This window comes from Nipponia nippon, unplaced genomic scaffold (assembly GCF_047370975.1).
Source record: "Nipponia nippon isolate SJK-2023a ecotype South Korea unplaced genomic scaffold, ASM4737097v1 scaffold_3, whole genome shotgun sequence".
Classification (NCBI taxonomy): Eukaryota; Metazoa; Chordata; class Aves; order Pelecaniformes; family Threskiornithidae; genus Nipponia; species Nipponia nippon.
In genome coordinates, this window is record NW_028262347.1 from 58,434,004 (window position 1) to 58,446,247 (window position 12,244).

Sequence of the window (12,244 nt, forward strand, 5' to 3'; positions counted from 1 at the left end):
ATGTTTGCACTGGAGACTGTTTTTGACATCTGCCTAAGGTACAAAGGATTTTGCAGGTGTCCCAGGCATGAGTTGAGGGGATACAGGAATCTGCATACAGAGGGACTCAAAGGTAGTGTAATCATCCAGCAGGAGAAGCTGGTGGATCACAATCACCCCATTTTTCTTTCCCTTTCTTTAGGGTGATTCTGGAGGTCCACTGGCCTGCAAGGAACCCAGTGGCAGGTGGTTTCTGGCTGGTTTGGTCAGCTGGGGAATGGGATGCGCACGTCCAAACCACTATGGAGTATACACCAGGATCACTCAAGTGCTGAGCTGGATGAACCAAACCATGAGCTGAGAAAAGTGCATCTCTGCCTTCTCCCCATCAGACCTACACTCACACAGCATTCATTCCTGATCTTGCTCGCTTGCCTCTCAGAGAGAGTTTCTGTGTGGGATGTTGTCAGACCCAGGATGCTCTTCTGAGCAGGGTAAAAAAAGCCTGCGCTGGGGATTGTAGAGAAAAGTAGGCAGACCCTCTTCCCCCTCAGTGCTTCCCAGGGAGCATCCCAAGGTGTTTTTAGGCCATCCATCCAAAAGAGTTGGCAGGGAGGCCGGGGACACACACACGACACACAGCAATGGCCCCGAGTTGGTGGTTTCTGAGAAAAGGAATAAGGGGAGTTGAACTTCCCATGAACCATGTGATTCAGCCACAATCTTATGCTGGAACATTTGCTGAAAGAAAATGTGACTGATGTAGTTAGAGATTCCAGTAACTGTGAAATCAATCTGCCTCCCTCTTCCTTCCTGCTGCTCATCCTTCTTCCCCCTTCCCCTCCCATCACTCCTCCTCTTCCATCTCCCTAATTGCTTCTTTTCTTAGCTGGCGTATGCTGCTCAGCATGCTGTTCAGCTCAGCCAGGCAACTCTTCACGTCTCACTGGCTCCCAGGCACGAGTCCAGCATCACACCCTAGGCACGCGTCCTGCCTCCCTGCTGGAGCAGCACCCAGCCTCCACTGCCGCACTTCGACTCCCTCAGGCAAAGGCCCCAGGCCTCAGTAAAAACATTGGAGCAGCCTCCCATCCCCTTCCCTCAGCCTTTCTAAATACCTTTAATATGAGGGTGTCTCAACTGCTTCCATCTCCTAACTCAGATAATCCAGGAGGTGAAGGAGAAAGCTTAAGGGCACAGTGCTTAAACAGTGACTGCTATGGGTTTGGTTTTTTTACTGAAGATATACATATATATGTGTGTGTGTATATATATATACAATGGGCCGCTTTCTGGAATTAGAAATAAAATTAATTTGAGAGGGTTTTTTGGCTCTAGCTTGCCTCACTCTTTAAAAATTATCTTGGGGTTTGTATCTTTTTGACCAAATTCCAATCCTGGCACTGGCAACTGGCAAAAGCTTCCACACCCCTGCCCTTCCTCTCAGCTGTGTCCCAGGTGCAGTGGGGTCAATACGCTAGCTAGATAGGCGGTCCTCGCTTATTGTTGTGATTTAGGGGTGCAGATACCACTAAGCAAACCTGCTGTGTAGCCCAGCTGCCTGCAGTGGGGATGCAGCACAGATGCGGTAGGAAGTACCTCCAGCCCCCAGAAGACAAGCGCAGCACAAGCAGTGGCTCCAGGTGGTGAATCCAAACTCCTCTTCTCCAGCTCCCACCCCCTTCTACCAGTGCCAAATTTCTGCCACTTGAAATGAGAGGCGGCAAGGAGGAACAGACTGTGAATTTTATTCAGGAGTTACAACCTCGTGTCCTCAGACAGAGCAGTGAAGCAAATGCCCCGCTCCCCGAGGCAGGGATCTCCCTGTGCTAGCAGACACAACGTCAGGTGCCAGCATGTTCCCGGTACCCGGGCAGCAGGCCTGTCTCTCCCTCACCCTGCCGACACAGGCTGCTTTGGGGGACAGGGAGCAAGGCACCAAGGAGCGTGATACGCAGCACAGGGACATCCTGCGAGCAGTGCAGGTGGCCCAGAAAAGGGCAGTGGCTCTGCATTTGCCCTCCGGCCACAAGCCCAGAACAGCTGCCTGCAACAGCGAAAGGGTGAGGACTGGTCCTACAGCAGCTGCCACCACCTCGGAGCCCCAGTCGCATCCAGGGTGTTCAGGAAGGGACCGCAGGCTGCAGTGGCTGATCACTGATGTCCCCAGCAGGGGCCACTGTGACATTAAGGAAAGCCAGCTTGCTAGGCATGGGAGGGGGGTGAGGGCTCCAGTCCCTGCAGCAGCCCAGGGGCTCCTGGGAGCATCTGCCCTCCTCCAGGGCTGAGGCTCAGGCCTCCGAGGTGAGTTTGTAAAAAAGAATGGCTGCATGTGAAGAGTGAAGGGAGCTGGGGGGTGTCACTGTGGGACAAGGAGCTGCCATAGACTGCAGTACAAAAATAAAGATATAAACCAGAAATTAAAAGGCTGGAGTGGAGTGTCGAGATCAGATCCTCAGACCTCTGGCTTGTAACAGCTAGAGAAGGAGAGAGAAAGAGAGAAACAAAATCAACGGCAGGGAAAAAAAGCGATTGAGCATGGAGGGGAGAGTGAGAAACAGGAGAAGGGAAATGACAGAGGAAATGAGAACAGAAGAAAAAGAAGAGAGATGAGGACTGAGAGTGGAAGAACAGAGAAAAAGGAAGGAAAAGTCCATGTGATTAACATACACCAACTTTTAAGAGAACAACACACAGGTCCCACAGCCATGGACAAAGAGGCTCTCAAACAGAGGGCAGGCAGCTAACAAGTGCCAGGACAGACAGCGGCACTGAGCACCTCTGGTTTAACAAGGGCCAGTTCTCCAGTATGAGAGAGGAATCCTCCTTCTCAAGCCTTCGGTACTCAGCCTCACGCACCCTGGCCAGGCAGCCTCCCTGAGCAGGAGGCAGAGCACAGAGGCTCGTTTTGTACACAGCTGAGAACGTCTGGAGCGGGGACTGGCTGCTTCCACTCTGCCTTCGCCACCCTCTCCCACTGCGCTCTCACCCTGGCAGAGGCGGTGAGGGAAAAGCCCAGGGAAGCGAGAGCAGGGAAGGGAAAATCACAGGCTGCCTTCTGCAAACCGCTCTCGGGCTGGCAGGCAAAGGAGCTGCGGACGGCAGTCTGGAGAAGCGATCTGGCATGCGTGTCAGGCAGACACGTGGCAGACTTCCCCCCCTTTCCCATGCCACCCCTGCCTGCTTTGCATTCCTTTCCACCCCTCTTCATTTCTCCTAGCTGCAGTCTCCTTTCTGCTGCCAGAGCCTCTGGTCCGGAGCCGTAGAGCCTGCTGGGCAGGTAAAGGCACACATAGAATGAGAATTGGAAAAGCCACCTTAGGGATGAGTCAACCTCCCCTCCCTCCTTCCCCTCCCCAAGCTCTACAAACCAGGGCCATACCCACAAGAGGGAAGTGAGTCACTCATGCAGAGCTCAGGCTGGCAGGAGCTGAGAGTGCAGACAGTAACGTACCTGCAGAGGAGGAAAAGTGAGGAGCGGAGAGAGACGGGGCCCCAGGCAGGGACCACTCTGAGCCCTGGGGGGGCAAAGACAGCAGAGGGAAGGATGCTGGAGGCTGGGGAGTGGGGCAGGGTGGGAGGTAGGTGACAGTGCTGGGATGGACACAGAGGGGAGCAGGAGGAAGGGTCCGGAGGAAGGAAGAATTTAGTGCAATCTCGAATAGATGGGCAGTCTGCAAATCAAAACATGACCGTAAATAAACAAAACAGTTTAAAATACAAAGCAGCAGCCACAGTAACAGCTCTCCCCTGTCAGCTTTATCTCCAGAGAGACTCCTGCTCCTGGAGAGGACTGCCCCCACACCCCATACCTGCCCTAGTCCTTCCCTGCTGCTAGCTGTAAGCTCTCACCAGAAAGGTGGACGGGTCTATGCTTGGGGGGTTATTTTTATCATTTTCCTCAAGGATTTGTTGCACCTTTCTCCTCTGCTTCTGCTTCTGCCTCTGCCTCCTCCTCCACCTCCTGCTCTTCCTCCTCCAGGTCCTCCTCTGTGCTCTGTGGCCCAGCATGCAGGACAAAGGGAAGAAAGAGTGGAGATACTTGCAAGATGAGCCATGGCAGTTCTTTCTGACACACAAGGGAATAAAGCAATGGTCATGACACTGGAATAAAAAGGCACCTTTCCCCACGGCCAAGACAGCTCTGGGTCATGGAGCAAAGAGACTTGTCTTCCTCTGGAGCATCCCATCAGGGCTATCTAACCCACTTACAAGTGCTGTGATCCCACTGCCCAACAACTGCCATCAGTCACTAGTGCTCCTTCCTGTATCCTAGGTGTCTACAGGATGTCATGCACTGCCACGTTTCTGTCATTCCCTCAAAAGGGGAGCAGGTGATCTCCTGCCCCTTAGGCTGGGACTCAGCAAAAGGAAAGAGAACGCTGCAAAGCCTTCAGGGAAATCACACCCTAGAGGCAGAGACACACAGCATGGTCTTGAAAGCATGGTCTTGAAAGGCATGAGAGGGATGTTAGAGTAGCATGAGAAGTGCCAGGGTCATTTGCTAAAGCCATTTGCCACACACAGCCAGATGCCACCACTCTCGACACATGCCCTCCTCCTTTTGGGCAATGGGTGTAATGCCATGGTGCTGAACACCAGGACAAGCCCCTGTATTTCACCACTGAGGTGCCCCAGTCACAGTGGAGAGAGAAAAGAAAGAGGGAGCGAACAAGAGCAAAGGATCTCATAGGCAATGGGCGCAGGGCCATAGCAAAGTTGGTCTCACCTTGGCTTTGTGGCTGGGCTCAGAGCTCAGGCCATTGGGGGAGTTGTACAGCTCTTTGGAGACCACACACAGGAACTCTGTCTGATCCTCACTCCCGTAGTTATAGGATGAGCCAATGTTCACAAGCTAGAAAAGATGAGAACAAGAATCACAAGCACATGTTACTGCAAACATCCATTCCACCTGGGGAGCAAGGTGGAAAGCCCACCATGCAGCATGGAGTCCAATCCATACCCCCAGTAGAAAGGCCTCATAACTAAGCTGAGGAGGCAGCACAGAGAACCAGAGGAGGAGTCAGCCAGGATGCAAAACAGCTTAACCTCACACAGCATCCTCTAAACCTCTAGAGAAGGGGCAAGAGAGAGCCACTGTGATAGCATCATCAATGAGTGACCCAATATTCTCAGAGAGGGAAGGTGCCTTGCCTGGGGACTGTATGATAACCATGATCTTTTCCCCAAAAGACAACTCCTTCCCACCTTGCTCTATCTTCTCCCTACCTGCTCAAAGCGCCATCCATCCGACATAGTGGAAACCATCTGAGTGAGCTCCTCTTCCTGGCACTGTAGCACGCGGTAGACATGCTTAGGAGGCACCTGACAGCAAAATTGCAGAGCATGTTGACAACGGTCAGATGTTAAAGGCTGTTGCCCTCCTGCAGAATGAAGTGGTAGTACCCCTCCTTGACAGACCTGTCCTCTTCCCCATGTCCCAGGTTAAAGGGGAGTGGAAACCACAACCCAACTTTCTACTATGCTGTCATGGGAAGCAAGAAGAACGGTATCTCTTCTGGAGAGGAGGGACTGAGCTGAGTGCTTCCTGCATTGTCCCCAGAAGATACTGGGCCCTTTTGATGGGGAGTTTGCATTTGTTGTTACAAAGTCATTTATGCAAATACCACAAATGCTGAGGGGGTTTTGCGAGCACAAAGTGACTGTGTTGCTGGAGGCTTACAACCTGAGGCAGACATGATGAAAAGTGAGATATCAGACAACACTCCCAGAAGACAGATTTTAAAAGGTTATTGGCCAAGACAAGGTGGGATCGTGCCACAGGATTGATTCCTTGTGCCTCATTGTCTGCGTTTAACTCTTCCACAGACATCTCTTCACCTGTTCCCTCCAGGTTTCTCTACAGGTATCCCCATGCTCTTCACTGCGAATACACTCCCAGGACTCCCCACACCAGAGCCCTCCTCCCCACAACACCTTCGCTCTCCTCACAAACATTCTTGCATATCCCACAGCAACCAGCTGCCTTCTTCCAAAAGCTAGAGAGCTGATTTGGTTTCAGGGGTTACATTCCACACTACTTCTGGGGATGCAAAACAAGCCTGTAACTTGTTTACTGTAACTAAAATGGTGGCAGCCTGTCCCCTGCAAGATTTTGCTATGTAGACATTACACATAAACTCTAATTAGTTGTTTCTTTCCATTCCTTGCTGCTTCTCCCAAGTCTGCTCTCCCTCTAGACTCACCTCTCCCCTTTCCACATTCCCTCCTTTGCCCATCCCACTCTATCTTTCCTTGCCATTTCTCTCCATACCTGAGTTACTGTGTAGTCCTTCTCCTCCAGTCGATCCTTGATTATTCGGATTAAAGGACCAATGTTATAGAACTCAGCTTCTTCTAGAACGCCTGAGAAAGACAGACAGAAGGACCATAAAGACAGAAAGTTAACAGCCTGTCTTTGTTTTCTGGCTTGCAAAAGACCAATTCTGAGCTTCCCAAGGTCCACAGGGAGAAATGACTCTGCAGCCTCACTTTTTAACAGGTTTCTGTTGCTTGAAACTCTTACTGCAGAGAACTGAACCCTGCCTCTCTGTATTGTTTCTAATGCTCACCCCAATTTTCTTATGCTGCCTGCTACTACAGAAACAGGCACTGGCAATGAAAGCTTGTGCTGAGGACTGCTAGTACCTTTCCCAGATAACTGGCCAAGGAGAATAAATGTAGGCTCCAGCCTCTCTCAATGACCACTAGTTATCACCTTGTGCAGGCCCTCTTCTTAAGGCAGAGAACCACAACTTGTTCTGACCTTGTCACCAAAAGACCCTAGAAAATCCCAACTTTCCTCCTGGGCCAGTTGGAGTTGCACACACCTTGCAGCCCCATATGACGTCAGATGATCTTTGGCTCTCCCGGCTGTGCTTCACCTCAAAGCAGGTAAACAGAGAAGTGTTTTGGTTTTTTTCTCTATAGTGTCTGCCTCCGTCACCTCCCCTGAGACTCACCTGTCTGCTAACAGGCCTTCAGGGAAAGGGAGGTGGGTTCCCAGAGGGCTGGTGAGGGAAAGGCTGCTAGGGGCCAACACTCGCATGTCCCCAGGGCAGTACACAGACAATGCAGGTGGGGAGATTGATCCTTCACTACCTGACACACTCAGACCTCGTCCGAGTCCCTCAGTCAGTTGTGAATTGTCAAACAACGGGTTAGTTTTATGCCAGCCTGAGTGTCTGCAGCAGGAACAAAAGGCAGTGTGCAACTATGAACGGGACTCCTGTTTATGCTTCGGATTTGATGTTAAAACCTGTGGATGAACTCTGACCTCAGGATTACAAGAAATGTCAAGCAGGAAACACCTCAGAATTGTGTTTATTACAATTCTGTGCCATTGCTTAGATATATTTTTTGAATTATAACTCATAAGATGATTCTGAAAAAAACTTTCCTTGCATTAGGTAAAAATATGTAAAAGAGAGAGGCAAGAAGACTAATGAACATGCAGAAACTGCTTGGCAAGGGCTGGACAGCACAGCCTGTCTTTGGAATTGGCTCCTTGTTAGACTTTACCATCCAAAAAATAATGAGGCATTGGGGACTGCTGGCTGGTTAACACCGTGATGTTACTGAGTTATCCTGTTGGACCCCCTGTCAACCTCAAATGAGGGACTGGTTCATCTGGCTTGCTCCACTGGAATTGCTGCAGTCCACAACCCATCAGAGCACTAATAGCATATATTGCATATCGCTAATTAATGATGGTCTTTATTACAGTCAGTAGAAGAGATGAGCTTGGTTTTGTTTGGTCTTTTGGGTTTTCATTCCTAATTAGAAACACTCAGTCATTAACAGAAAACTCAGTCACAGAGCCTGGTGAAAAGTGGATCAGGAACAAGTAATAAGTGGTTTATTGAGGCTGAGAGATCTTGCCTACTTCCATCTTGGTGACATCTCTGCTGAACAAACAGTCATGAAGCCACAACACCTGTGGGATGCCTTCCTCACCTACTCCGAACCCCTTTAGTAAAGGCAACATCGATATGCTTTCCAAGAGCTGCAGGGATAGCCCTCTCAAATCCCCCCACATCAGCCTCCAGAAGAAGAATGAGAGACAACAAGGTTGACAACAAGTCCTACTGTGTCCTGGCTACAGCAGCATTGTTAAGTGGGAAGTTTCTGAGCTCCAAAACTCACCCTCTTCAGCCATATCTTTATTCAGGACCAGCTTCCCATGACGGAGGAAATTCAGGATGGGTCCAAAGTAAGTGGGGTCCCGGTCTATTAGGTATGCACCAGTCTCATCCTAGCAACAGAGATAATAGACCACAAGGAGAAAAATGCCCTGGGAAACTTGTAACCAACCCTCAAATGCTCCAGACTATAAGAAAATATAAACCTAAGCAAAAATGTCCACTATTTCTAGGACTCCTTGGAAACCATGGGCCCCTGAGAGTCCCTAGCCAAGTTAGCCCAGCTTGGATTTTAACTCCTGTATTGGTATGCTCAGCGTGCCCACCTCAGCATGGACCAACCCAGCTGAGAAAGCCAAAAAAAAGGCCTCAGTCTCCTTCTGCAACTGTGCATACAGGCCTGGTGTGAGGGAGCAGAGAGCCCCCTTACAGGGGACAAGGCTGAGACAGGCAGATACAGCTGGGAGGTAGACCCAGGGAATGTGGGGTGACAGAGAGGCGGCAGAGCAGGGGCAGAGGGGAGATGGCCTCTCTTTTCCCCAGCTCGGGAAGACAGGTGCCAGGCTACAACACAGCAAGGTGGGGTCTGGCAAGGGGAAATCCTTCCCGGGAGAGGGGGGGAAAAAAGAGCAGGCATTTTTCACGCAGTTACTCCTGCAGCTGTCGGGGTCTGGCTCCATCCCTGCATCCCTCCAGCCCTCCCCATGCTCGGTGGGCCACGGTGCGGGAGGCAACCCAGCTGCCTTACCCGGTCCGACTGCAGCTCCTCGCCCTGGCACAAGCGACACAGGAAAGATTTCTGCTCCCGGCACAGGGTCTGCCTGGTGGTGAGGAAGACGGTGCCCCCCACATTGAGCCTCACCCACTTGCCCTGGGTGCCAGCTGGTGGCGGGATGTCCCAGGTGCAGCGTAGCCCCATGGCGCCCTGCATCTCCTCCCCACCCTCCATCCTCATCCTCATCCTCATCCCCCTCCCTGCCCGGCATGCAGGGACTGCCGCAGGTGCTGCCTGCTGGAGAATGCTGGGATCTGTAGTTTATCGCCTCTCCCTCCACAGCAGCCATGTTTTCTGGGGGCCAGGGTCCTCCCTGTGACCACCGAGGGAGTCCCGAGGGGAGGAGGGATGCTCTGTGCTGGAGAATATCGCTGCGGCTGGTAGGGGTGGGTAAGACCACAGCTCCACAGCACCGATGCTCCCTGTTCCCGCTTTCACTAAGCAAGGGCCGGCCAGCACTTCGGAGCTGCAGGGTGTTATGCAAAAATCGTTGGCATTTATTTCCATAGACATCCTCTCTGGCTCATTAAAAGGTTCTGGGAACTGTAGTTTCCAGGGACAGGCACAAATGGGTGCTGGGAACTGTAGTTTTCCCAGTCCGCTGTCCCTGCAATGAGGATGCTGTAATGAAGGGGGCTGCACTGTACTACCTGACCCCAGCCCTGCAGCTGGTAGTCTGCCTGCTTCCAGTCCTGGTTCTTGCCTGAAAGCTGCCTCGGAGCCAGGAAGAACAACCTGCTCCCTGGCAGTCAGCAGATTAAGCTCGTCAGCACTGTGCTCCGCAGCTTTCCCCTCAGGAGATCCATTACCCCAGGCTCACAGCTCAGTGCTGCATCAGTTGCCAGGCTGTTATTGCTGCAAAATGTGACGATTGTTGCCTTCTTGCTAACATATGTAGGGACACTTCTGGGAACTGTACCCTGGACCTGCATGAAGTGCTGGCAGGGGGCAGGAATAATTTCTCTGCCAGCTCGGAGAAGTCACTGACTCAGCAACTCCCCCCCAGTGCTGTCCTACCAGCACAAACCATGTCAGACAGAGACCCTCTGTGTCCTTCCTCTGGGCTCCTGCCATCCCTGTTTGTGTCTGGGCAACAGAGAGCTCAGATTTTAACTAAGCTCTGTGTGGAGTTTTACCTCTGCCCCAGGCACATATCACCCACGGAGGCTGACGTGCCTATCCTGCCGTACCGAATCTAGCCCTGCCTCTGCCACTCGCTCCTGCCACTCGCTTGAGCCTGGAGCTCAGCAACTCATGCCCCATGGGAGTCTGTTCAAATGCACTCCTTGGCACGGACACAACCTGAATGAGCTCTGTCTCCAGCAGCTCTGCTTTTCCCACTCCTACCTAAGCACAGCCGTGCCTGCCAGCAGCTTGAGCATATTAGGAATGGAAAGGCAAGGCTGATGTTTCACCTGAATGTGGCCCAAAGCCTGCTGCCTTCCCCTAAGCAAGTTTCTGGCTCTTCTTTGCCAGGGCAATGCAGCACTGCAGAGACAGCATGGTGCCTTGCACACACTTCATTGTTCTTGCACCTAGATCTTTGTGTCTTTTGAGGCCAGGGTTTATTGGGGAAAGAGGGTGGATAAAGAGAAAGATTATGTTTTACTCTTATATTGCTTTTCTTTTTGTTCTTCCCTCTTCTTTTACTTTGGAATCACTCCCTTTTAGCACTACAGGACGTGAAGGCAGCATCACCCTCCCCCAAATCACTCAGGACTTCCTTCACAAAGAAAGACGTTATAAGTGTGTACTTTGCTCCTTCTGTGGAGGAGTGCAAAGGGGAGGAGGGGAAGAAAGGATAACAGGGAAAAGGTTTCAAGATTGCTGACCTCCAGCTAATTTAAGCACAGGAACAATTCAGCTGCTGCAGGTTGTAAATGCAAATGACTCTGGATCTCCTTTAATTTATATCAGGAGCTGGTCAGCACTAGAGTGACCAATAACAGGGAGAGGATGAAAAATTATTTTTGCCTACCTGTATGGAGCAGACTTTGGCCCAAATTAGTGCCCAGCCCTTGGACCAGTCTCCACTGAGCAGTGGTGGCCATCAAAGATGCTCAGACTAACACTGACCTGAGCTGAAGCATCATACAGTGCAACACAGCTCTGGGCTGTGGGACTGTTGCCCTCTTACTTCTGGCTCTGAGTTAAACCATGGCAAATCTGAGAGCTCTGCCCTACACCCTGGTGTACAAGAGATGCAGGATCCTGCCTGTGCTGGCTGCAGCTCCAGCAGAGAATTAGGGTGAGGACTGTGGCTCTCTGATATGAATGCAGTAGTTGGGTGGCAGCCTATACCCTCTTATCTCCCCCTCCAAGAAATCTGCCCTGTCTTAGTTTTCTTCCTTCTTCTATCAAGGGTTCACTCTGTCTCACTTTCCTCCTCTCACAGCCCCTCAGCCTCTTCCTCCTTTTTAGGTCCAATCTCTTGTTTTCAACACCTTCTTCCCCAGCCTCTCCCATGCCAGTGCTGCACATGGGTCAGGGATGGTCTGTATTAAGAGCACACCTTCTTCCACCAACACCAGCCTCCAACTGTGGCCAGCACTTGCTCACCCCAGGGCCACGGTGTGAAAGGTTAGTTGGTAAATCTAAAGAGGTATACTATGAGTAAGGAAAGAGGTCCTAAGGTACACCACTCCCATCCCCAGAGCCTTCCTTTCTGCAACATACAGCATAAAATTTATTGGAAACCCACCAGGCCAGGGCATTCTCCATAGTATGTGAAAATCCTCTTTAGGAAGAAGTCAGTCCGGGGTGAGTTACCAACTGAAATGCTATGATGAGTCAGTGGTGTGGGCTAAATACAGGCCTGATTTGCACACCATCACCAGACATAGTTCTGAGATGCAACTAGCATGCCCACGTTAAGGTCCTTTAAAATGAAGCAATAGAACAGAGGAGAAATAAATTTAAATAATCCAGTGGCTGTTCTTCCTTCTTTGATTATAAGTATACATAAAACACATACACAGAAACAAAGAGACAGCAGCAAGCAGGGCAGCATGATTGTGTAACGCCGTACAGCCCCGCTGAGTATCCAGTTAATCACGGGGACAACTGCACAGATAGACTGGGGGCAGGAAAAACTGGACAGCCATGGGGTAGACAGGTGATGGCAAGAGCTGAGGAAAACAGAGCAGGGGGTAAACTGAGAGTTTCTTGGTTCAGCAGCCAGCAGGCCTGCAGTGCAAACCTGCAGAAAGCTACACACACCGCAGTACATACATTGCAGCCTGACGAGTCAGCTGGGTACATGGCATTTGATGCATCACTGACATTGCAGAGCTGCTCTTAGGGAATTGTTGCAGTGTGGAGCGTCAGTGAGAGCAGGGATCACCGTGTG

General features: G+C 51.2%; 2 protein-coding genes across 10 annotated transcripts in view; one reads left to right on the forward strand and one right to left on the reverse strand.

Moving 5' to 3' along the window:
* TMPRSS6 (transmembrane serine protease 6) overlaps nucleotides 1–340 on the forward strand; it is a 19,456-nt gene extending 19,116 nt beyond the window's left edge. Inside the window, exon 18 of the mRNA XM_087763876.1 lies at nucleotides 182–340. Within this exon, the coding sequence (XP_087620002.1) occupies nucleotides 182–340 (159 nt within the window). The remainder of the gene's footprint in view (nucleotides 1–181) is intronic.
* KCTD17 (potassium channel tetramerization domain containing 17) overlaps nucleotides 1–9,835 on the reverse strand; it is a 12,169-nt gene extending 2,334 nt beyond the window's left edge. The window contains exons 1-8 of one of the 9 annotated variants that reach the window (XR_015706193.1): nucleotides 8,869–9,835; nucleotides 8,125–8,233; nucleotides 6,254–6,345; nucleotides 5,209–5,304; nucleotides 4,709–4,834; nucleotides 3,832–4,048; nucleotides 3,362–3,433; nucleotides 2,405–2,456 (exon numbers count right to left, since the gene is read on the reverse strand). Coding sequence is in view for 7 of the 9 variants with exons in the window: in XM_087763888.1 (XP_087620014.1) it covers nucleotides 3,881–4,048; nucleotides 4,709–4,834; nucleotides 5,209–5,304; nucleotides 6,254–6,345; nucleotides 8,125–8,233; nucleotides 8,869–9,087 (810 nt within the window). In the remaining 2 variants the exon portion in view is untranslated. Of the gene's footprint in view, nucleotides 1–1,713; nucleotides 3,249–3,361; nucleotides 3,654–3,831; nucleotides 4,049–4,708; nucleotides 4,835–5,208; nucleotides 5,305–6,253; nucleotides 6,346–8,124; nucleotides 8,234–8,868 lie in introns of those variants that run through there. The other 8 variants (XM_087763890.1, XM_087763888.1, XM_087763892.1 and 5 more) reach the window with 8 other exon arrangements.
* Nucleotides 9,836–12,244: the final 2,409 nt, after the last annotated feature.